This window comes from Pempheris klunzingeri, chromosome 6, assembly GCF_042242105.1.
Source record: "Pempheris klunzingeri isolate RE-2024b chromosome 6, fPemKlu1.hap1, whole genome shotgun sequence".
Lineage (NCBI taxonomy): Eukaryota > Metazoa > Chordata > Actinopteri > Acropomatiformes > Pempheridae > Pempheris > Pempheris klunzingeri.
The window spans coordinates 7456777-7480215 of record NC_092017.1 but is presented as its reverse complement, the minus strand read 5'-3'; the positions used below and the strand labels follow the sequence as shown (position 1 = coordinate 7480215).

At 42.7% G+C, this 23439-nt stretch overlaps 2 protein-coding genes across 2 annotated transcripts; one reads left to right on the top strand and one right to left on the bottom strand.

Moving 5' to 3' along the window:
* The first annotated feature begins 413 nt into the window (after nucleotides 1-413).
* Nucleotides 414-7051, top strand: fbxl5 (F-box and leucine-rich repeat protein 5). Its single transcript, XM_070831673.1, has 11 exons — nucleotides 414-532; nucleotides 1212-1427; nucleotides 2306-2401; nucleotides 2606-2801; nucleotides 3263-3448; nucleotides 3592-3717; nucleotides 4281-4435; nucleotides 4533-4615; nucleotides 4757-5491; nucleotides 6201-6349; nucleotides 6700-7051. Exons 1-11 carry the CDS (start codon nucleotides 449-451, stop codon nucleotides 6774-6776), a joined length of 2103 nt encoding a protein of 700 aa, XP_070687774.1. The 5' UTR covers nucleotides 414-448; the 3' UTR covers nucleotides 6777-7051.
* A 1605-nt stretch (nucleotides 7052-8656) lies between these two features.
* cc2d2a (coiled-coil and C2 domain containing 2A) lies at nucleotides 8657-22878 on the bottom strand. The gene is made up of 39 exons (XM_070832156.1): nucleotides 22865-22878; nucleotides 22679-22760; nucleotides 22408-22461; nucleotides 22170-22247; nucleotides 21901-22045; nucleotides 21465-21556; nucleotides 21257-21358; nucleotides 21074-21154; nucleotides 20769-20987; nucleotides 20499-20658; nucleotides 20250-20386; nucleotides 20024-20155; nucleotides 18742-18951; nucleotides 18517-18623; nucleotides 18280-18420; nucleotides 17778-17934; nucleotides 17025-17296; nucleotides 16642-16819; nucleotides 16339-16492; nucleotides 16008-16155; nucleotides 15159-15297; nucleotides 14836-15039; nucleotides 14631-14723; nucleotides 14447-14538; nucleotides 12986-13153; nucleotides 12807-12864; nucleotides 12590-12699; nucleotides 12034-12130; nucleotides 11848-11946; nucleotides 11592-11768; nucleotides 11134-11148; nucleotides 10786-10989; nucleotides 10589-10678; nucleotides 10394-10507; nucleotides 10151-10285; nucleotides 9896-10018; nucleotides 9752-9810; nucleotides 9495-9672; nucleotides 8657-9345 (listed from the first exon to the last, which is right to left on the bottom strand). The coding sequence occupies exons 1-39, from the start codon at nucleotides 22876-22878 to the stop codon at nucleotides 9160-9162; spliced, it is 5004 nt and encodes a 1667-aa protein (XP_070688257.1). The 3' UTR covers nucleotides 8657-9159.
* Nucleotides 22879-23439: the final 561 nt, after the last annotated feature.

The following is a 23439-nucleotide window of genomic DNA, read 5'->3' as shown; positions in this document are numbered from 1 at the left end:
AATAATTTCAACTGCAAATATTAGACAAGAAATCAAACGTAAAATATGAGTATCTAAGAAAGAAATTGCCAGAGTAAGAATAAAATTAATTAAATGAAGTTAATTACCAAAAATTTCACTTCTAGCTCATATAAAGTAAAGGTACAAAGAAAGATGCACCTTGTGTAATACAGATAATATGACAGTATGTAAACTGGCATATTTTTGAATTTATATATTGTGTACTTTCTAAAGCTTTCTAACACGTGCTTTCCTGATCTGGGAGCGCATGTCCCGTCAGATTACCGTGAACTGTAAACAGCCTGTTATTCAAACACTGGTCCCAGATCAGTGCTCCGGCCCTCAGTGTTTGTCCACATTACTGGTCACATGACCCGCTCGCTCACGCCTCCCTGTTTGATTGTATCACCGACTGTGCAGATGACGCACTGAGGTCCACTGTGTGAAGATGGCTCCTTTTCCGGACGAGGTGGATGTTTTTACTGGCCCACACTGGCGAATGAAGCAACTGGTGGGCCTATACTGCGAGAAGGTGCGTATAGATAAATGTCGGTCGTTAATTTCGAGTTTTACAGCGGAATATATGAGAGCGAGTGGCCAACGGAACGTCAGCTAGCAGGCTAGCTAGCATGTGTCCACACCACTCTGGATTGACTCAGCCGAAGCAGATGAGCTGCTTGAGGGCTTTCTCACGACTGTATTTGGGGTCGTTTGGTTGCTCCGTGGTTTGACTTATGAACATAGAGTTACATAGAGGTGTTTACTTGGCCAGCAACTTCGGTTACTCGTATTAAACTTTGAATATCCCACCCTCTACATCGCTATGGCTGGCTAGCTGAGTTAGCTAGCGTTAGCTTAACTACCTTGCAGGATAGCTTGTTATGCAACAACGCAGTTCCTAATGTCCCCACGAATGATGTAAAACAGTTGAAATTTCCAGGCTGTACATCAAGATTTCGTTTCAGCTCAGGCACTTTAGCGGTTGTTGATAATATAAGCTATAGAGTTTACCGTGAACTGCAGTGTTAGCCGAGTTTGCGTTCTCTGCCGTGACGTTATCACTGCTGTTGTGTTGTCTTACCCATAGAAGTTTCCAATTATTGTGATCTAATGGTGCCAGTAGAAATATTGATGATTACCTGGATTTCATTACTACCAAAAACGTTGTAAAACTTTATAATAAATGAGTTTTTGTTTTGCTTTTTCCACAGCTGTCAAAAACCAACTTCTCCAACAACAATGATTTCCGCTCCTTTCTCCAGTCTCTGTGTGCCACCTTTAAGGAGTTCAAGATGCATGAACAAATTGAGAATGAGTACATTATCGGCCTGCTGCAGCAGCGCTGCTGCACTGTGTACAATGTGCACTCTGACAACAAACTGTCAGAGATGTTGTCCCTCTTCGAGAAAGGGTTGCACAGCGTTAAGGTAAATATGCATTGATGTTTTAAAGAGTACTGGCCTAAAATTGCAGTTTTTGCACCTTTTTTTTTTTAAGATTCAATTGAAAAGGCACAACAGACAAGGCTTTACTTATTGGGAAATATACATTAGGTTTGCAGAGGTCAGCAGCAAGAAGGCTGCAGTGCTAACAACAACATCAGAATTGCTTTTACACATTTTAATTGTAAAGACAGCTAATTATTCTGTCTGTTTCAAGTGTAATTTGATAATGTAACAGTTATTTATATTAAAACTCTTTGAGGAATTCTAGCATTTTCATAAACCAGGTTTTTGTCACTGTTCTACGGTGTTATGACTTGAGATCTTATTGATTAAGAAAAGGGCCAGATACAGAAAGAAGTGGGCTGAATTGTGTAATATAGGCAGGGTTGTGTTTATGATCTGCTTAACAGAGAATAGTTATTGTTCCCTGGAAAGCTACAGGCAAACCAAAAAATGGGCTCTCCAGAATGATGCAATTGTGTAAATCTTAACTTCCCCGCTACACCAGTCACTTTGTGTTGATTGAGATCTGGTACTCTGTCCTAGAGGAAAGATGTTTCTCCTGAGATGAATAACCCTGTGCTGAGATTGTTATTTATTTTTTTTTTTTACAATTGGTGGACCTTGTTTTGGGTTTTCCTGAGCTGTCAAATAGACCGTGTGGAATACTAAGTCTGAACTAGTACACCATAATCGTTTCTAATGGTCTAACTACTGAAAAAAAACTGTGGCTGTATATTTTGTCATTCAATTGTGAAAAAACTGAACTGTTAGGTGTTGTAGTTGCGATTGTGAAGCCATGTTTTTTTAAGGGAGTCCATGATTTATGATTATAATTAACAATTGCTTTATGTTTTTAGAGTGAATATGAGCAGCTTAACTATGCGCAGCAGCTGAAGGAAAGACTGGAAGCTTTCACACAAGACTTTCTGCCCCACATGAAGGAAGAAGAGGAGGTATACGATGTTCAAATCTCCTTCTTTTTATTCTTAATATAAACATCTTTTGATTAATTGAGTCCCCAACACTTGGTAAGACTAAATTGTGTTCATAAACAACAAAGGCAGAAACATAAAAGATTGACAGATGGAAAAATGTGTTCAAACGCCATAGAATTGCACTGTTGTAAGCTGTTTAAAAACTAAGGAGATTCGTTGCAGGTGTTTCAGCCTATGCTTATGCAGTACTTCACCTATGAGGAGCTCAAGGACATCAAGAAACAGGTGATAGCACAACACTGCAGCCAACAGCAATGGGACTGTGCCGCTGAGGTGCTGAAGGGCTTCAGTTTGTGGAGCCAGGCAGAAGAGCTGCAAAAAGCCTTTAAATATGCCGATCACGAGAAGACAGATTATGGTTAGTGCGTACATTCCTAAATGATAGATCTATTTTTATGTGAACCAGCTAGAGGTCATAAGTAATTTGAAGAAATGCTGCATGTTTCTCATATCTGAAGTGAGGTTACTGCAATGTGAGCATTGAGTGGAGCCCTAACCTCAGTGTTGATCACCACTGCTGTGTCTAGTTGAGTTCAAGTATTCAGCACACACAGCTGGTTCAAGAATGAATAGTTGTCCCGGTATCTCTGTGTACAGCAGGCTCCCTAAAATGAAAGCCACAAGTCTAGACACTTTCTAATGTAGGTGCACAGAAAAGTTTGTATCACTAACGCAAACAAAAAGGCCCGTTTAACTATTCTCTCTTGAACTCCACCTATTTTAGATTTGGATTTTATGTCAAGCACTTTTAAAGGGGGCTTTTCCTAATTTTGGTATATGAGTCAGATACAAACGAAGCTGTTTTGTCCTCTTCCTTAGAACTGGAAAAGAACAGGAATTCTTCCGCCCACATCTCCCAGCTTCCCACAGAAATCATGCTGAGGCTGTTCTACTATTTGGGCCCTGAAGATCTGTGTCGCTGCAGTCAAGTGTGCAGCTCGTGGTCAGAGCTGGCCAAGACCGGCTCTCTGTGGAGGCACCTGTACCCTGTACACTGGGCCAGAGGTAGGGGGCTGTTAGCTGGTATTTACCTTAAGGAACAAACTATTGTTTACTCAGCTTAAAACAATGTAATAAAGTAGTTTGTCTTTTTTGCAAGTATCCAGTGGTCAGCACTTGTGATGAATGTTTGTGTGTCTTAATTGCAGGTGATTATTACAGTGGCCCCCCTGGGGATCTGGACCAGGAGCCAGATGATGAGTGGGTGAGGAGTCGGCAGAATGAGGGTCGGGCCTATCAGGAGTGGGATGAGGATGCTGATGTGGATGAATCTGGTGAGGATTTGTCTTCAGTGAAATGCATACCTCAGTTACTGACTGTACCATTGCCAGATCCAAACCTTTCTACTTGCTTTGAGCGAGCTAATAAACTGTCATTGTATGCCCTTTGTAAGACAATGACCACTGTTTTAATGCTCTGCAGTTTAAGACAATCGAGTATTTGTTAAAGCTGCTCAGTTTGTGTCACAAAATCCTAACTATTTGCTAATGATAGGCAAGTTAAAACAAGTGGCACAATAGTTTCTCATTGGTTATCTTGTTGATATGGTTGGGTAGCAAAAGTATAGCTCGTTAAAAATCTGAATGTGTTTGCCTGAGATATTGTGGAGATGTTGTGGTGAAAGCAGTCACCTTTATTCACTGTTTAAGAGTTTTCCTGAAGTCAGGAAAGTGCTCCCTCTAGACGTCAAGCTGCACCCTGGCATGAAGGTAGCAAACAGCCTGCTGGGCACCATAAGCTGTGCATAGAGGTCCATTCTTTGAAGGTGATGATTAACGTTCGCTTCCTATTTAAACTGAGTAAATTATGTCCTCCATCTTGTTCTTTGTCTTTTCAGATGAGTCGAGCCACACACAGGGCTCCCTGGCAATCACCACTGCTCAGCGAGAGAAAAGGCTTCTGAATGGGATCATCCAGAACCTCCTGCCTGCTGTGGGTCCATCAGTCAAGTCCATTGTTCTGGCGTACAGTTCTACAGTCTCTAGTAAAATGGTATGTTGCACAAAATCTTTATTTTGACACTGGAATCGAGACCATACCTGATAATGAAGTCTGAACTGTGCTCGATTTTTTTTTTTCCTCTTTTCAGGTGCGGCAGATCCTCAGTCTCTGCCCCAATATTACTCACCTGGACCTGACCCAGACAGATATCACAGATTTTGCATTTGACAGGTAAATATTAAAATATATATTTGTTATATATTAAAAGTACTTAAAATACTTACTAAAATATCAAAGTCATTTCCGCTGGTCAGTTCTTCTTTTATACAAGGAGATCTCAGTACTCATCACTGTATATCCTCCCTCCTTCAGCTGGTCATCTCTCGGAGCGTGCCTCTCTCTGGAGCACCTGGATTTGTCTGGGTGTGAGAAGATTAGTGATCACACCCTGAAGAAACTGTCTGTTGGGCTGGGCGACCTCACCTCTTCCACCTGCTTTGACAAACGTTCAGACCGGCGAACCAAGCTCCTTAAAAGCTCCCCAATACCCATCAAGCTCATGGAAGAGAGAGACCTGCATCCACTGGGGCGGAAGCGGCAGGCCATCATTTTCAAGCAGGGAGCCGGCCGTTGGGGCGCTGCTCGCACCCCCACGCAAGTGTGGGTCCTGGACCCCTCAGACCTCGCCGATATTGAAGATGCTGCAGAGTGGAGTCGTCGCGGTGGGATGTCTCTTCCTGAAGCGGAGAGCTTTGTAGAGACGCAGTTTGTGGGAGGCTCGTGCTGTTGCAGGAGGAGCAGGAGGCGCGGGCACAGGACTGGCTCAAACGCCTCCTATTTGCATCAGCAGTACGCCATGTCTGGGGAAACGTTTTGTGGTCACTCCACATGCTGCAGTAGCGACACGGCCCTCAGGACTTTTAGCGGGCCGCGGTGCGAGTCAGGCACCACCAAAAGCAGCACTGCAGAGTTTCGGACTAAGTGCTCCTCGCTTGGGGGCCTGCAGTGTCTGCAGCGTGCAAACAGGACTGACCGGACACAAACAAGACGCCCACTGAGATTTCTCAGTCTCTCTGGATGTTATCAAGTAACAGATTTGGGCTTGAGGTAAAGTTCTTGTATTGCTGTGTTTTTTTTTTTAATTCACTACCTTTCTACTTGAAATAGGATGATTTAACACACAAACCTGTGTTTACATGGATTTATTAGAGAGGTTGGCATCCAGTGTTTCCCCTACCATTATATTAGGGGGGCGCCCTGCCTGTTTACAATTCTCCTCTGCTCTCTGTATCGTGCACAGCAGAGTTCCACCCCGATGCGCACGCACACACAGGTGAGCACACTCCCCCCAGCGGACAGAGAGCGCGCGTCGGAAAATATGTTGCGTCAAACAAAAATATCTGCGTTTTTTTTAAACGCTCCCAGGGCAACACTCGCTCTCCTGCAAGTAGCAGCCGGAGTAGCTCTCCTGCTCCGGGTCCAAGTATTCTGTACTGGAGAAATTCTGTATTGGAGAAAAGAGTGCTACCCGCCCCCCCAAAGCTGTACACCTAGGGGAAACACTGGTATCCTCAGAACATTTTGTCAGCATTGATGCACTTTCAGTACGAACATTAAGTGGCAAGTGTGGCTATTTTCGGTGCTAATAGAAAACAGAAGATGGTGTAATAACGTGTGGGTTGCGTAAGCGCTCATCTTATGTTATTAGTTATTACCTGTAATGCTGAAAATGGTGAAAGGAGTACATTAACAGTGTTCCCTTTATCAAGGTAAGACTGGAAGCGGCTGTAATGATGTAGGACTGTGTGTGTTTCAGGGCTCTGTCGCAGCGTGGAGGACTTCCTGTCTTGGAGCATCTCAACCTGTCTGGCTGCCTGCTCATCACTGAGGTGGGACTGCAGGAGCTGGTGTCAGCCTGTCCTTCACTCAATGATGAGCACTTCTATTACTGCGACAACATCAACGGTAACACTCACAAGGGAAACCGTTGTGGCTCCTTCTCCTCTGAAACACATAATTGCACATGATCTAGTAAGGTGTGAAAGATTTCATGAGCAGATCTGTTGTGATGTGTGGCAACTGTAACAAACTAACCTCACCTGCATAGCATGTGTCCCAGTGTAAGTAACAGATGCTACTGAGGTGGAAGGTAAGTAGGCATTACAGTAGCCAGAACAATGCCTCAGTATTTACTTCACTCTATTTAGAATACAATCATTTGTGTAGCTTGCTTACGTAAGGGTGCATTTAAGCTCTTTCACTTGTTCTATGGCACACAGTTCAGTAGATGACCACTGCGTGGTGTCTCTCTGCAGGTCCTCATGCAGACACGGCCAGCGGCTGCCAGAACCTGCAGTGTGGCTTCAGGGCCTGCTGTCGCTCAGGAGAGTGATCCTGCCAAGCAACGCTCTCCTAAAACGTCACGTCTCCTTTTTAATTGCACTTTATCCTGGGAATACCGGTTGCTGTATTTTGTGTCACTTAAAAATGTTTCTGGATGAAACTGTAATTTTGCTCCTGTTATTTCCATTTCCATCTATATTAAATGGAAATAATCTTTTAGAAAAGGAAAAGTTAAAGGGGTGATGATAGATTTGAAGTGTCTGAAAAATGTACATTCTGGTTCCTCTTTTTGTGGTTTGAAAAATTAAACTAGAGAAGCGTAAATATCAGGTATTTGTGTTTTCTGTAGTTAAACCATGCTTCTTGTCACTAAAACTATACTGATTTACACAAGTTTTCTTCTCCCCCTGCTGTGTCTAGATGATCCAGTAGTGTAGACTGACTGACAGTAGCATCAAAGTGGAGTTTTACTCACCTTAAACAAGCTTTGTCATTTATTGGAGAGGACGAGGTGGAAAAGGAAACCACAGTGAATTGATGGCCGCCTCTCCTTTGATGGAAGCTGTCCCGTTGCCAGCGGTTACGGGTCAGAAGTCCCACTGCACACGGAGGACTTTGTGACTCCCTCTGTGTTAGCTTGTGATGCTCACTGAGACAGCAGTGAAGTGTGTACAGACACAGGAACTTCTACATGGTGTTACGTTCTAGTCTCAACCATTCTGGCTCTTTGTGACACCAGATGCTGATAGTCACCAAGACAAGATTTGTGCTTTTATTTTTCTTAATACACTCCAATGTTGTGGGCAAAGAAATGGACCAGTGTTCGTTTAGAGGGATTTGAATACGACCAACATGCCGAGGGGCTGAAAGGTCATTGAGAATAAACCAGACTCTGAGAAGCCTGCTGTGTATTTCGTCTTTAGTCATCTGCAGCAGGATTTATTTGCTTGTTCAAAATTCTTGCATGAGGAGATCTATTGGAAATGTTCAATTCATAAACAGAATAAAAGTATCTTGGGGTTAAAAGCTCTGTTCTAGTTCTCTTATTTTTAGATTATCAGCTTTCCTACAACTTGCCACCACCACATTTACAATTGACCTTGGTTGTCAACATAAATACTCTCCATCAGCTGCAGTGGACAGATGTTTAAAACACAGAACACAAGAAACATTTTAAACGTAGAAGTGTAAAATATCCTGAGCTAACAGGACCATAAAACATGAATGAACCAGTGATTCAGCGTGACTCTGAAGTCTAAATGATCCGGTAGAAGTGAAGCATAATCTTAAACTGAATGAAGCGTATCTTCGCATACCTTGACACCGTTTTAAAGTTCTTCTAAATTCCACTCATCATCCAATGTGAGGTTCAAATCCCTTTCCCACGTCGCCTAGAGAGCTGATAAAGCCCCACTATCCAGGCTGTGACTCACCCTGGAACAATAAACAGAAGCCTCATGACCTTTCCCAGAGCTCATTAATACTTTATATATCTAATAACCACACAGCTTTGGGAGCTGCTGCTCTAGATCCAAAGATCGCCAAAATAAAATGGGGAAGTTGCAGATATCTGAAGACTTGGGGCCTGGGAATCCCACATTGTAGTACAAAGTCCTTAAAAAGATTTCAATAAACTATTGTGACATACAGTTAATGGTAGAGACCGACTTGCTCTGTTTTATGTATTTGTAGTAAGCTTATCCTCTGACTCAAACTAAGTTTGAAATAAGTTTGTCTTATCCAGAATAAATTAAATTCAACTTTCTGGGTTATTGGATATATTGTACTGATATTTTAACCGAGTCAGTTCTCTTATCTATTTATCTGATATGAATCCCTTATTGGTAATTTTTAATAATCCTGTCAAACAAATGAAACACTTGGAAATATGAAACATTTAGTAGTAAGAAACATATCAAGAGCCCATATATCAATATAACATATCAATATACAGTCAATTACATAGATTTCATTAGAATGTACAAATGTAACAACAGCTCTGGAATAAATCTCATTTTTGTGTGAATCCTGTTTTTTTGGTGTTGATTTGTAAGTGAGATGTGTTTTAGGCTGTTTTTTAGTCACAGGGTTACATTGTGGTGTAAACATTTTTATCCTTAATGTCAGCACAGATCAACAAAGTATTGGAAACTCATTTTGCTACAGTCCAATAAAACAGCAACACGAGCTCTGGCCTCCAAAATATAAATAACCTTGGAATTTAATGCCAGGCTATTGTGATGGATTTGATGCGGCTATAGATATCAAATTGGTATCTGTGTATGAAGATTTACCTAATATACATTAGATATAAAATGGTGTGCAAACTATGGGAGTAATGTCATAAAAAATTATCAGCTTAAATAAAAAGCTCATTTAAATACAAAAGCAGGGACACACAGTCACACACAGGGAGACGAACATCTCCTGCCTCATGTGCGCACGAGTGAGGCCAGGTACACCCACACAGACAGCACATTATTGGGGTAGGGGTGCACATACACAGCCAGTGCAAACTCCACATTTGATGCCTGAACATTGTGAACCCCAGTGCTGTACACTGCCTCTATGATGGGCCGGATCTCAGAGAATGGCAGGTGCAGAGGGAATCCTGAAATCTACAAAGAAAAACAAAAGCCCATTGGTGGTCATTTCCCATAAGAATTTGTTAATGTGACACCGTGTGCTTTGTGCCAGCTGACAGCCTGATGACATCACCCAGCGACTCAGTCTTGTAACGTTTTTCCGAGCAGCATTTCAGACTTACCCTGTTGTCTCCCAGCAGGTTCTGCAACTCGTGGCGGTGTCCCTCAGCCATGTCGCGCCCCCCGCTCTGCTCCAGTTTGGGTAGGAATTGTTTCAGGGTGGTGGTGCAGTAGCGGTTCCAGCGGGTTGGGTGACGGGGGCGCCACTCCATGATCTTCTCCTTCAGGATCTTCTCAATTCTACGGAGAGGGAGATTGTGAATGTGTATAAAACTGCTGTGGAATTCTAACAAAATTGGCATGAGGCGGGTTAACTTGCCTGTCCTGAAGCTCTGCTGCAGCTGCTTTGTCTGTGCGCCGATACGCCAGCTCCTCTGGCTGGAGACAATTAGATTTAGAAGGAAATGTACAATTACCACTGAACATTCAACAGAATTATGTTGAAGAAAAGTTGAACTCTCACTTGAACACTCGACAGCCCCGGGTGAGAGAAGGATCTGGAGAAAAACGGCTTCCAAAAATTGGCTTTTGTGACGTCAAAATTCATCGTCATTGGGGACGCATATTCTTGAATGTTGAGCCACACCTAAACGAAAATTCAGACAAAATGCTGCAATCTAGATTAAAAGTTAAGATTTCAATTTTCAAAAAGGGAGAATTAAAAGCCACATGATGAGGGTGCTATCTGATGTCACATAGTCCCACTCTCCTCACTCACATTGTCAGCATTGACCAGGCAACCAACTGTCTTCAGCGGGCAAAAGGTGTCATACTGTCCGTAGAACTGACCGCTGCTTGGGTTCCAGATCAGGTAGCGGCTCTGCTCATGAGTCAGAACATATGCTGTGGGTCCCTAAGAAATAAAGACATCAAAGATCTTATTCACTAACGAACAAGTGCTCCAAGTAGCACCATTGTAATAAATCAAATCTCCTCTGGTTTATGAAGGATTGTGACACACCTCTGGTATGGCAGTGCCAACAATAAGCCAGGCTTTCTTGCCCATAGACAGGAAGTAGTTACACAACAGTACAGCATGTTCTTCTTCATCTCCTGCGAGGAGGGTGAGGAATTGCTAAAACCAAGAAGAGGTGACACAAGTTAGTGTAAGATGGGCATTTCCCTCCTCTTAGAACCACAGAGAGGGTCCACTTACATCACAGGTGCTCCACAAGTCACAGGCACCAGAAAACGACACTCTGTCTGGCAGAGACGGGATGAGCGAGACAAATCGGGCAACCAGGGCCTGTGTGAGGATGCAGTCAGTGTGTCACCACAGTACATCCAATCAAATAAGAAGATGGGAGAAACTCGAGAGCCTCTTTCAACATTCACTTTAATCAGGCGACTGACCGTGGCCTCCTGGGGGCTATTGGGGAACGCGTCCAGCAACTCCTGTGGGGGGTTGAGTGGTCGAATGTAACGTGTGACGAAGACCGTCTTCCCATTGAGGTCTATGACGGTGGTAATGCAGGGTCGGTCTGGGTAGCCCAGCGCTGCATCCCTCTCAAATCTCTCTGAAGCCTGCAGTAGCTGCTCGTCCTCTTGGCTGTCGAACTGCATAAGAAGGTGAAAAGGTCGTCGCGTAGGAAAAACAGGTCAGCGAAATAAAAATGAATTCATTTGCCTTGAGAATGATGCAGCCATGGATGGATGAGTTGGGTGAATAAAAAGAGAAAGAGTGTTTAAATGGACAGTTACCTTTATTTCCTTTATCTAACGCATGCAGCAGAGCAGAAGCAAATAAGTGACACAAAAAGAGGACGCATATGAGAACAAATGAATACAGTCATGCATAACCAGCTGTGTTTAAGAGCATAAGGAAGCCCTTTTCCACTATAAGGTGAGAAGAAGTTGGCTTAAACTAAATTTGTTTCTTGGAATAGACAATTCTCCAGTTAATTAAACCACTCTGTTGTCCTCTGTAACTAAATATGATCCCCAGTGTTTAGTCTGTCCCTGGTGCACCTTGTACAAACCTTTATGAACATAACTGAACTTGAACATACTGCATCTAATAGAGAACTGAGATAGAAGTATGAAATGAACTGGATGTTAACATATGTTATATGAACTATGACAAACTATAACACAGTGATGCAGGCTGGCTACTAAAAAGCAGACAGGATCATCCTTGACTTTGGCACTTCATGACTTACCTTTTCCCTGACAGACTCTCCAGGCACCAGCTGAGGCTCGATGGTGATGAACAGGGTGATAAATGCTCCCTCGCTCAGGCTCCGCAGAGTATCGTAACCACTAGTGGTGCCATGGCTCCGCTCCTTACTGTACCCCAGCAACACTGCTGGTGTATTCACCCTGAATGTTCCATCAATCTACCCGATGGAATTGAAAAATTAGTCGGCAGCTCAGGCAGTCAGGGCGCTAATAAATGTGTGAATAAATCTCTCTCACCCTGGACTGAGAATAAATGGTGCTGAAGGGAATCTTGACAGAGCCCAGCCAGTGCTTTTCTACCCTGGTGTGTATCGACTTCCCTTTGTCTTTGTCACTCTGAGGAGCAGAAGAGCAATTCAAGGAGCAAGTTGTGACATAATTACTGTGAGTGAAGTGAGAGAAGGTGAACAGTGTTTAACTCACCACCCCCGTCTCATAAACCACCTCATCAAATATGTTGATGAAGACTTCGTCTTTGACTGATTGCAAGCTAGCAGTGCTGTAGTCACCGTTTGGCGCACTGCAGAGAAGAAGACAAACAGTTTCACATTTCAGCTAGTCTGGCAGTGTTATCTAACTGTGCTCAGCACTCAGCTGCAGTATCTGGATGACTTGTTTGTTTTGAAGGTGTGTAAGTAGATTGAGCTGATTTCGAATTGGCCGTAAGTAGTACCCAGTGGTCATAAAACACAGCCAGCAATTCTGGCATAGGCATAATTCATGGCCTTTTTTTTTTTTTTTTAACTTTTTTTAGGAACCATTCCTAGTGTTTTACACTGTGCTTGCACTTCCCTTATGTTGTCTCCAAAGAGCCGGAAGCTATTTAATAAGTCAACTCCATTCAATGATTCTGATTAACAACCTCTCAGGTAGGTATAAACACATTACAAGCTACTGAATGTAACAGTGCTGCCTCGTATCTAAATGCAAAGCAAACATTTATCGTAAAAGACGAAGATAAGAAATACACCGTTGTCACCTAAACGGTAGCTGCAGCTCCTCATTCCAGGAGGGGTTGGGTCCATCGGCTGTGGTCGTTTGAAGTACTGTGCGCTGGAAGGACACCTCAACAAAGGGCCTCACTTGTACCTACACCACACATGCACACAATAACACACACACACAGCATACAGATCACATGTTAATAAAGATCTTGCTTCCAATCAGCTGTAAAGTACAGTTAAGGTGTATTGTACCTGGCTGAGGAGCCAATCACTGCCCTGGATGGCACTCTGAGACGACTGTCCTGGTTTACTGAAATAAAAACCCATTGACACAGAGTTCAACATTCTGTCGGGGGTCTAAAAGGTTCAATTCTTATTTCTGTGGGCAACCGAGGGTTATTACTTATTAACTGCGTGCCCTCCACACTCACTTGCTCTGGGGCCTGCGGATGGGGACGTCGTAGGCCCGGATGATGTTGACCAACAGTTTAATGTCTCCATCAGACAGATTCTGAGCTGTCACCTTCTTTCTTTCTTTCCTCTGAGGCTTCAGCGGCCGCTTGGGTTCAGCCAGCTTGAACAGGTTTAATCCCAGAATCCTAGTTGTCACATCATAACGCTTTAGTCAACTATGAGGGACTGCAAAATTCACATATACATACTGACAGAGGTCAAAAATATTTTTCATTCAAAACGTGGGATGGGATTTTCACCACCGACAGTACTCAGCCCCTCCAGGTATTTCTGATTTTATGATCACAATATTAATTTTGAAGTTTACCTCAGAGGACAAGCTCATAATTAACTGTTATTTCATTAGGAAACAGTTTTAATACACTTTGCAGTATTAAAAAGGGCAAAACTAGATTATAAACTCCCACATTAGTTATGTGTGGTTTTAAAAACATAATATTGTTAAAACATCATAATAGATTATAGTAGTATAATAGTTTTAGATTCTTTCAATTGTACAAAAACAAAATACTAAAAATTCATCTTAATTTTTGAAAAAACACCCACAAAATCAGACTGTATTAGTGAAATAATCTCTGTGAAATCCTGAGAGGACTGAGTACTACACTGAGTACTACACAAGGTCTATCATCACTGGTACTCGGGGTTCAAACTAAATGGAGAAACCGACACAAAGGGTGTGAGAAACAGAAAGAAAACTCTAAGCACATACCCTGGACCTGCACCACTGTTAAAAATGCACCGCAGAAGAATAACAGAAAATGGAACAGAAAAGATTATAACATTTAGAACATTCAATAATGACAAAAGCGTGCAAAGTAACACCCGACAGCGTGATTGACGTTGACATCCATTATTATGAATTCATCTGCACAAATGCCGTCAAAGACTAAAATTCACTTCTGATTTCCCGTCCACATGTTGAGAAGCTTGCTCTAAAACAGCGCCTTGAGCAGTTCCAGAGGAGAGCGTTACTCAGCCAGGGGAATGTAGCGCTGAGATCAAGATCAAACAGACGAAGCAGTGCCAGGCCGAGAAACATACTTATGTCAGCCTGTGATTTATATAGGACCTGTCACTCTTTCAGATGGATTGATCTGGCTGTTGATCCCATGGTTCAAAGTAATCCAAGCTATCTAACCTTTCCCTTACAATATGAGCAGAGTGCAGCCACTCTTTGTAATTTTTCAACTCTTTTTGACAAGACCAGTAAGCGTAGGATACACAGGAATGATGAATGACAACACGGGAAAGCAGCTCTCTGTATACATGCTTGAATTACTACATCGTGATTAGCAGTAAAACAAATATTTGACAGCAACATGCTTAAAACAAACATGAAAGAGTGTCAGCTGTGAGAGATGAGAGTTAAAAGTAAGACTATTTAGTCAGACAACAATGCTTCGGGCGGTGTTTACCCAATGCTTGGTATCTCCTCTTCTATTACCAAGTCAGACAGAAGGAAATGATGCTTGGCAAGAAGAAATCTGTTGATGACTGATTCTCGGATCTGTGGGGAAATGCCGAGATTATACAACACTGTGGTATTAGTGCTGAAGATTGGGGTAATACAAACATGTTTACATCAGAGAGGCTACTCGCCTTCTGAAGGTACTTGGCTACTAAGGCTCGGTGTGAATCCAGATGTTCTTTAGTGTCGATGATCTCTCCTTCTATCAGTCTCTTCTCATATTCCTTAAGTCATTTATAACCAAAAAGGAGACACAAAGAATTAGCTTCATACGGAGCAGACGCACACACTCTCTGGCATATCCATAATATTCAGTAATAATAACAAAAGGCTAACCTGAAACACCTTATCGGTGACCTCTCTCTCCACAGCAGGAACACACTTGTAATTTCGAAACTCTGCAACTTCCTGGTTCCTGAGCCTGAGCAGGCGATATCTTTTGGACCTCTCCAACTCTTCATCAGTCACAAAGTGAAACTCTTCCTGCAGCTGTTCTAGACGGAAGTACTCTGGAGCCGTTACCTCTCCACTACTGGCCACCTAACGGACCCGCAGATACAAAGGAAGAACGCCACATTTTCATTGCAAAAATGAGGCAAATCGCCTGGACTGTTGGGACCTCTTGCCTATCTACAGTACTAGTCTATGCTGATACCCACTTTTAGCAGCTGCATGATGGAGGCGTTTTTTGGATCGTTGGGGTCCAGTCGTGACTGTGTGGCCCACTCTCCAATTTTTTTCATGTCATATAGTCCAGATGCCCCGATATATGTGACAGCATCAAAACGGCCCAAGCCACTAAAACACAGAGAGAGAAGGTGATTAATACTACCACAAACCAATTACCATTGGGTAGTTTGTTAAATAAACAAAGTACAGTAAGTTTAGGATCAGACTTTACGGACTGCATGAGTGTGGACTATTGGGGGAACTATTCTCCTAAGCATGCCATAACTTTTGGACTTAATTTCAGTCACTGACAGCTGCTTGTTTTAATGTAATATGACACTTAACTTGCAGACACTTGAACCTTCCATAAGACAGATGCGTTCAGGTCCTAGCAGAAAGCTTTGACATTACAGTTTTGTAAATTTGCATCTATAATTAATGATCCTTGAGATTCATTTATGGGCTGAAAATAAAAACAATAAACAAACATGAGAATATTTTTGGTCAGCATTTCCCATGAGCAAAAAACAGGACTTAATGCAGAGGACTTTTCAGAGACATCCCCTGCTGCATTAACCTTTGATGCAAAAGTAAAGCTAGAGGTTTAACATGATTGATTACCTATATTAGACAAGTTTCAAGTGTGAGGAAGTTGCCAAGTTTATATAAAGCTGATATAAACTGAAACCACTGACTGGCTGGCGGGTAGGAAAAGGGATTCATGAATATAAACACCTGTGGTATGCTTTGGAAGAATGGTCAGCAGTGATGTAAATCACACGGGCTGGGTAGTTCAAGGGCTAAAACATCCACCAGTGCGGTCCTTTATGTGATGTTACCTGTGTATGCCGCCAGGTTGTTGAGACACAGGAGGGGCGAGTGGTACATCATCCTCCCCAATTCCCCAAGAAACAGAGCATGACAGCTTCCCAGAGGTCAGCAAGGTCTGTTTGTTACTGCCATCAGCTTCAAACGAGAGTGGAACGTCTGACGAGGCATGCAGAGAGGGCGAGAGACAGGAAGACAGGGACTGAGGTAACTGAAATGGCGTATCCCTGTCTGACAAATGTAAGGGCTATGAATCACATTAATCTGTAGATGTTAGCCTTGGAGTGGGCACAGATGTATGGCTGGCAGCATTTCAGGTCTGTGTCAAATGAAGGCCTTTACCACTTCCTACACCCTCGTGGTCAAACATCACTCTCTGGTTGCTGCTGAACTCAAATTCCTCCAGGGGGGAGCTGCCCGTCACTACTGAGGATTCTGGCACTGGGACAAACACTTGAGCCAGGAGGGAGCATGATGAGCCAATCTCCTCAAACACCTACCCATACACAGTACACACACACACACACACACACACACACACACACACACACACACACACACACGTGCACACAAAGAGTTCATGTAGTCATCAATCAAGTGTGGATTAGACAAAGTGGCAGCTCGCTAAATGCTTCTTTACTATACCTGCAAATTGATGCTTTTGGGACAGTTAACTATCTTGAGATTGAAAATCTGTCCAAAGTGCACTCTGAAATCGGTGTTCAAGGAGCGGCTGTCTGTTCGGGAAACTTCTTTGTCATTGTACAGGATCTTGGCGAAAAGAGAGCGCCTTGCAACATCCTCTCTTCGAGCTACTTCAGCCCTAAAATAAGGAGTAAACAAACGTGATGAAAAACGTCCACTGTGCCACAATAATAGTACAGTCCATCTTCACCTCAGATTTCTAGTTATCATCTTACTTTTCTGAAAACAAGCAAAAAACCTACCAATGGGAGGAAAAGGACTCATTTTCTTTATTCCAGCACGCTTCCTAAAAACTCTTGAATGTCTCTTCTTCAGACTCTTACCTGGGGCACAGTTCACTGGCAGTGATGTTTCCAGATGCAGACAGCTCGGGGATCAGGATGGGCTCTCCTGGTTTCCTGCGTATCCTGCAGGCTTTCTCTCTGACACGCTGCTCTATAGATTCAAAGTCTGGCTTCTCTGGAGGCTCCGGGTTTGGGGGGCCTTCTTCAGCCGGCCCTTCTGATTCGCTCCCCTCCTGGTCTTCATCTTCTTCCTCTGTGTCATCCTGCGCCTGGCCTCGCTTCTTCTTTTTTCTCTTCTTCTTTTTGCCTTTCTGAAAACAGTGAACATAGGATATATGTGTCTTCATATTATACTATATTATACTATATTATACTATATATATATATATATATATATATATATTTTTTTTTTTTTTTTTTTTTTTTTTTTCACATAAGGCACAAGTCTGGTTCAGTAATATGTGGTATGCTCAATTACAACTGGCTAAACTAAGCCAAATAAACCATAGGTAGCCTGACTAACACTGACATTAGTGTGAATACTGATATCAGACAATGATGTCACTATTTAGGAATTTAAAGAACCTGATAACTATATGATATTACTCTTATTTCAGTATATTCATGCTGTAATCTGAAATCTTTTATCACCTGAAACGTTGTTTCTAAATGTGCTGCTGCTCGTCTTGCCCAGTTTCTCTGAAGTTTTTTCCCGGTTTAACAAATTTCCTCATCCTCATCATATTTATCAGCTGACAGGCTTTTTTTTGGAAACATAAACAGGTACTGTACCTGTCTCCTTCTCCAGAGCTTCCATTCCTCCAGCTGTTTCTTGTACTCGGCCAGCTTTCTCTGGTAGTCCTCCTCGCTCTCTGCCTCCAATTCCACAACCTCTGCCAAGATTTCATCTTCGTACTCTCGCTCATCTGACGCCCGCTCCACAGTCTCTCTGGAACCCGGTTGAAAAAAACAAAAACACACAGTATATTAATAACAAGGGTACAATAATGTGTAGAGAAAAATACATACATCTACCATCAAGCATTTGTTAGGGGCAGTAGTGAACGTGTACTCAGATTTTTAATCGGAAAGATTCACCATTGAGCAAGATTTACCGGCAGGCTGGGATAGATTTATAACTGTAAAACAACTTTCTTCTGACAGCCCATGTCAACACACAGTATTTTCTTAGTTCCATGGAGCAGCACCAACAGATTTATTATCACAGACACGGGCCAATAGCATTTTCTTGCTTATCTTTGCAGCATCATCTTGTGAACACAAAAAGATTTACCTTCTAAGGTAGAGCTTATAGGGTGTGTTGGTAAACTTCTGAAATTCTCTCAGGGCCTTGATCTCCTTCCACACTTTAACCACGTTCTTCAGCAGAGTCCTGTCTTTCTCCTGCTCACTGTCTCGCAGCTGCCGAGTGTTCCTGGGATATTCAGAGGAAAAAAGTACAGCAGGGATATTGCTTGTCATGGTGCTAAAGGGAATGGCACTTGGATGGAACACAATCTGGGGAACTCACCGAACCTCCAGACTGTACTCAGATATCCTCTGCTGCATGGCTTGAGTGAGGCTCTGCTCACCGTGGATCTCAAGCATATTCCGCAGTGCACTCCTCAGTCCATTCAACTACAGCACACAGGAAATAAAAACCCACCACATATATAAATGCGTAGAATGCATAGAATAAAATAAATGTTGCTATGAGAACTTTACTATGCAGAGACAGTTGTCGGGGGAAGTTTACCTTGTCAGTAAGGTGCCCTGTAAGATTATTGTGCTGCCTGGTGAGGTGCTGATCATACAGCTGAGCTAGACGGGCACCCAGGACGTGTTCACGACTGAAGAGTGGGTGATGGGAGAAGATCAGCCCAGAGACATCAACGTCAAGCTGGTAGTCTCCCTCAGGGTCCGCTGCACCACCAATATACAGATTTGCATACTTGGACTTCAGCGCCTGGAGGTTAGAACAACATCATCCATCATGCAATGTTGTGGAAAATAATAATCACAATGAAATATGCTCAGGGTTTGTACTTTGCTTGAGTACATCTAAGTATCTAAGTATGTAAGCAAACTTAAAGGAAGCATGGAATAGTTGGCAAGATTGATAGAACCGTCAGAGAGTGCTGTAATGGAAAGTCATGCATGACAACGATGTACCATAAACACCCAGTCGAAGTACAAAGAATGCTTTGTTTTCTGGATGATCACATACATCAGCTGATGTTAATAAAGAAAGTACATGTGAAGACAAGAGTTCTTGATGATACTGATTGGATGCAGACTTGTTTCCCACTCAGACACACCCAGCCAGTCAACCACATCTGAACACTGTTCTGTGTAACCTGTAGTCAGCTTTACAGGGTTTAAACATTGGTCATATTTAGCTCCTATGGTCGGTCATGCTATTGCACAATTTGAGATCAATAAACTTATGAGTGTGAATAAAGTCTAGCATTAGCTGCTTCCAATAAGGATGCAGACACACACTTTGTCATCATTTATCAATCAATGTGTAAGTTACTTCTACACACAACACATTTACATCATTAACGAACATTATCCAGCTCAAATGTTTTGTTGCTTTTATTTTATTTCCACACAATGGAAATGGAAACAAATATATTGTGCCACTGCTAGGATAGACCCAAGGTTCAGAATCTGCTCTTGTTTCTGGCTAGGGCATACATAAAAAGAAAATTTATAAAAGCTAAAATTCAATTTCAATTCTAGCTCTTGACTCCACAGTTTGTATTTCTTTTACTTCCCACAGAGCCCAGCTGGCATTTTGATGTAGCTGTGTACTGTCTGTGGAGACGAAATCACAGATGTGTCAGCCCCACCTCTGCTCTATTCCCTGATATCAAACGCCTCCCACCTCCCTGTTCCTTTGTACCAAATGCCAAACTGCCCTTTTGCTTTTTTCAAACGGGTTAGAGAACTCAAGTTTGAGGATGCCACAACACTTTCAGTGTATGAACGTATGCAGTGATCGAAGTGAGAGTCACAGTGGGGGTGTGTCTGACCTTCCTATACACAGTTTGCAGTGCAGGGTCCAGGTCCTCCTCCATGTGGAAGAGAGGGGGTCTAGTGGACGATTCCTTTATGGGGTCAGGCAGTGCCATGATCCTGCCGTCGTCTCCAAACCACTTCTTTCCCTTAATGGATCACAACATACATATTAAAGGAATACTGGTTAAAGGTTCAGAGGCAGTGACACAGTTGAGCTGACTGACATGTTGGTCGGATTACCTCCTCCATTTTCAAAATGCGGTTCTCCAGAATGTTCTCATTGGTCAGGGACACAGGAGGCCTCTCTCCTACATACAGACCCTCGTCTTCAAGATAACGAGGCTGCATGTTTTCAGGCAGTTTAGTGGACGTTGGGACTGTGACAATGATAGATGAAGGTAGTTAGAGGATATCAAAGATGGTTGATATCCTGAACAGAATATTAACGCTGTGGATGTGAATCAGGTGGTTTTGTATGTTATTGAATACCTGATCGAAAACTGGGCGTAAAGAGCAGCTCGCCTTCTCGCTGAACAAGTTTTCTGTACCCAACATATTCTGCTTTCTTCACCTCCAGGAAGTCATGGGACGATTGTTCAATGACGAATAAATCCTCCTCTTCATCTTGCACAAGAGGAGCTTTTTCATTCTGAGGCGGGTTGAAGAATATGAGACATTTGGAATCTATCTTTTTTTAAATTACTACACAGGTGACAATAGTCATGGTAATTTCTTAAGATATTACTGTTGGTGTCTTACCTGGTCTTCATTTTCATCTCGATTACGTTCATCTACTTCAGCATCAGCATCTTCCTGCTCTTCGACTTCTTCTGCTTCTTCATCTCTGTCCTCTGCAGCTGTTCCTGTCTGTTTTTTCCTTTTCTTGCTAATCTTCTCAGCATCATCTTGTGGATCTGGCTCAAAGTTGAATGTGAAGAAATTGTACGCCTCCTCAGCAGTCGGTAAGCCTTTTTCTGCCTGTAATAGTAAAGAATAAATAATTAAATAAATACCACAAGAATAATTTGTTCTTAAGATGATTGCAATCTTGTATCCAGCCTTACTCGTCTTGCTGCTTCTCTGAACCTGGCCCTGGCGCTGAGGGCCAGAGGAGCATCATGTCTTCCAGCTCTGTCTGGATCAACCTGTGAAAGACTGGGAGTTAAACCTCCACTGCTGAATTGGATTACATGGGTACAATCATAGCTAGAGGACGCTGCGTGGCCACAGCTGAGGTAGATGCTCACCTCTCGGTCAAACCTTGTTACGGTGTCTCTGTCTCTGAGGCCTTGTAGGCGACTGGCTGGCTCGAGAGAGGCCTCCTGTTGCTGAAGGCTTTCACCTTTAGACTGAAACACAAGAGGCCATACTCAGTATGTTTCATACAGGATTTTCAAAAGGATATCTCTAGTCCAACACAAGCTAGTTTGTGCATATTTATGAAGTTGGGTTTACTCTGGCTGCTCTTAGTTTCTCTTCCAAGCGCCGTGTCACAAAGTCGTCTAAATGCTGAGAGCTGGGAGTATGCTGAATCCTTGAAGAGAGACCTAGAAGACAAAACACATCATGAAACAACTAGAAAAACAATAATTATGTGTGTTATGTATCTCTGACACCAACTCGCTCATACCAAATGTTGGCACAGAGTGCCAATAAATATTTTAAAATATTTCCAGATTTAAGTCATAACTTTGTTATTTAAGTTATTTAACTTTGGTACAGGTGTTGCATGGCTTTATTATTATGAGAAATGTACGCCCTGTACTAAAACTCTCTTATTTGCTGCCAAATATGTACTGCTTGGCACAGTTAATTGAATGATATCCACCTCTAGAACGGCTAAAAAGCCTAAAGAAAAAGAAGCAAGTTTAGAGAGAACATGGACACTAACTTCTCCCAGTCGGAGGTCTTGACAAGACCAGGAGGTTTTCAGCTGCCTTCTGAGCTGCTCTCTCATCATCACTGTGGTGCTGGATGTCTGATATCTCCTCCACATCATCGTCATGCGAGTCCTGGACTGAAGACCGTTCAAGCAGCTAACATTCAACAAGAGAAGGAACAAATGTGTATACATGAAATGTTAGCTTTCAAGTGGGTACTATGAAACAGCTGATGATGGAGTGAAAAAATGAGAGCTGAGTGTGTAAGAAGTAAATGTACCATTTTCTTCCTCTCTCTCTGAGCTCTGAAGGTGCGTTTCAGTGTCTCTGCTGGGTCTTCATCACTGCTTTGAGGATCCTGCTGTAACAATGTGACCAGTTAAGACAAACAGGAACAACAGAAAGACTGCATTTGCAAACTGTGCATCTATCCACACTGATTGGTGAAGAGCAGCAAGCAGCACACACACAGGAGGGCAACTACAGCCTACAGGCTAAGCTACAAAACACACACCAACCTTCATTGCAGTTTGTAGTTTCCCTTTACCCAATTTGGTAGACGGAACCAGAGCCTGTTGAGTATAATTAGTTTACTAAAGCGTCGGCAGCTCTTTTATCTGTGTGCCTGTGTGCTTCTAACTGTGCCTCTCCTCCGAGTCATGTTGAGTCAAGTTTTTGCCGGATGAACTCTGAAGAGCTACTGTCAGTCTACAGAAAACAACGCAGGCTACCATGTTCCTCTGCAACAACATTCATTTAGACTATGACTTTTATTATTTTAAACGTTACCTGAATGTCGTCCCCATGTTTGCTTTTAGCCAAAGTGTCTTGCAAAGCTCGTCCTTTCTTTCGTAGTTTTTCACGAATGTCACTAGAGCAGAAACAGTGCTAACGTTAGCTTAGACAGCTAAAAGACGTATAGCTGGCAACATTAAAGTGGTTAAACAAAGATGTAACAAAGAAGGGAATAACTACCTTGAGGAAGCCATGGCGGCGATGATAGTTTTCTTTTATAATAATAACGTTAGTGCAGAGGGCGACCCGACTGTAACCACTGCTGCTGTGGTCTAGTCTGTATTATAACCAACTAATGCACAACAATATAAGCATCCCTGCACTCGTATCACTTGTGCCCAAGTTTCTAACTGTCGTCGCAATATACTTTTCTCTCAGTGCTTAGCAAACGACCGCCGTCGCTGCCTAGTAACGAGATAAACTACTTCTCCACCTACCTTGAAAATAAGAGCCAGTGCATCCAACCTTGTTTTCAACAGTTTGGGATTTCCATTCGTTCGGCGACCCGTCAATCAAATAACTCAGTGACGTACCGGATCCGCCCACTACGGTGTGCGAGAAGCCACAAAGGCGCAACTGCAATTTCTTATTAACCACCCTAGCTGTAGATGTTGGCGCTATTGCTGGCCATTTTTGACTTTCCAAGTCACATTTTGCATTATTTATGTCACACACATGCTTCAGTTTTGCCTCTTTGTAAAGGAGAACTCCCAGACTAAGGTTTATCTTTCGACAATGTTTATTTAAGTTATAAA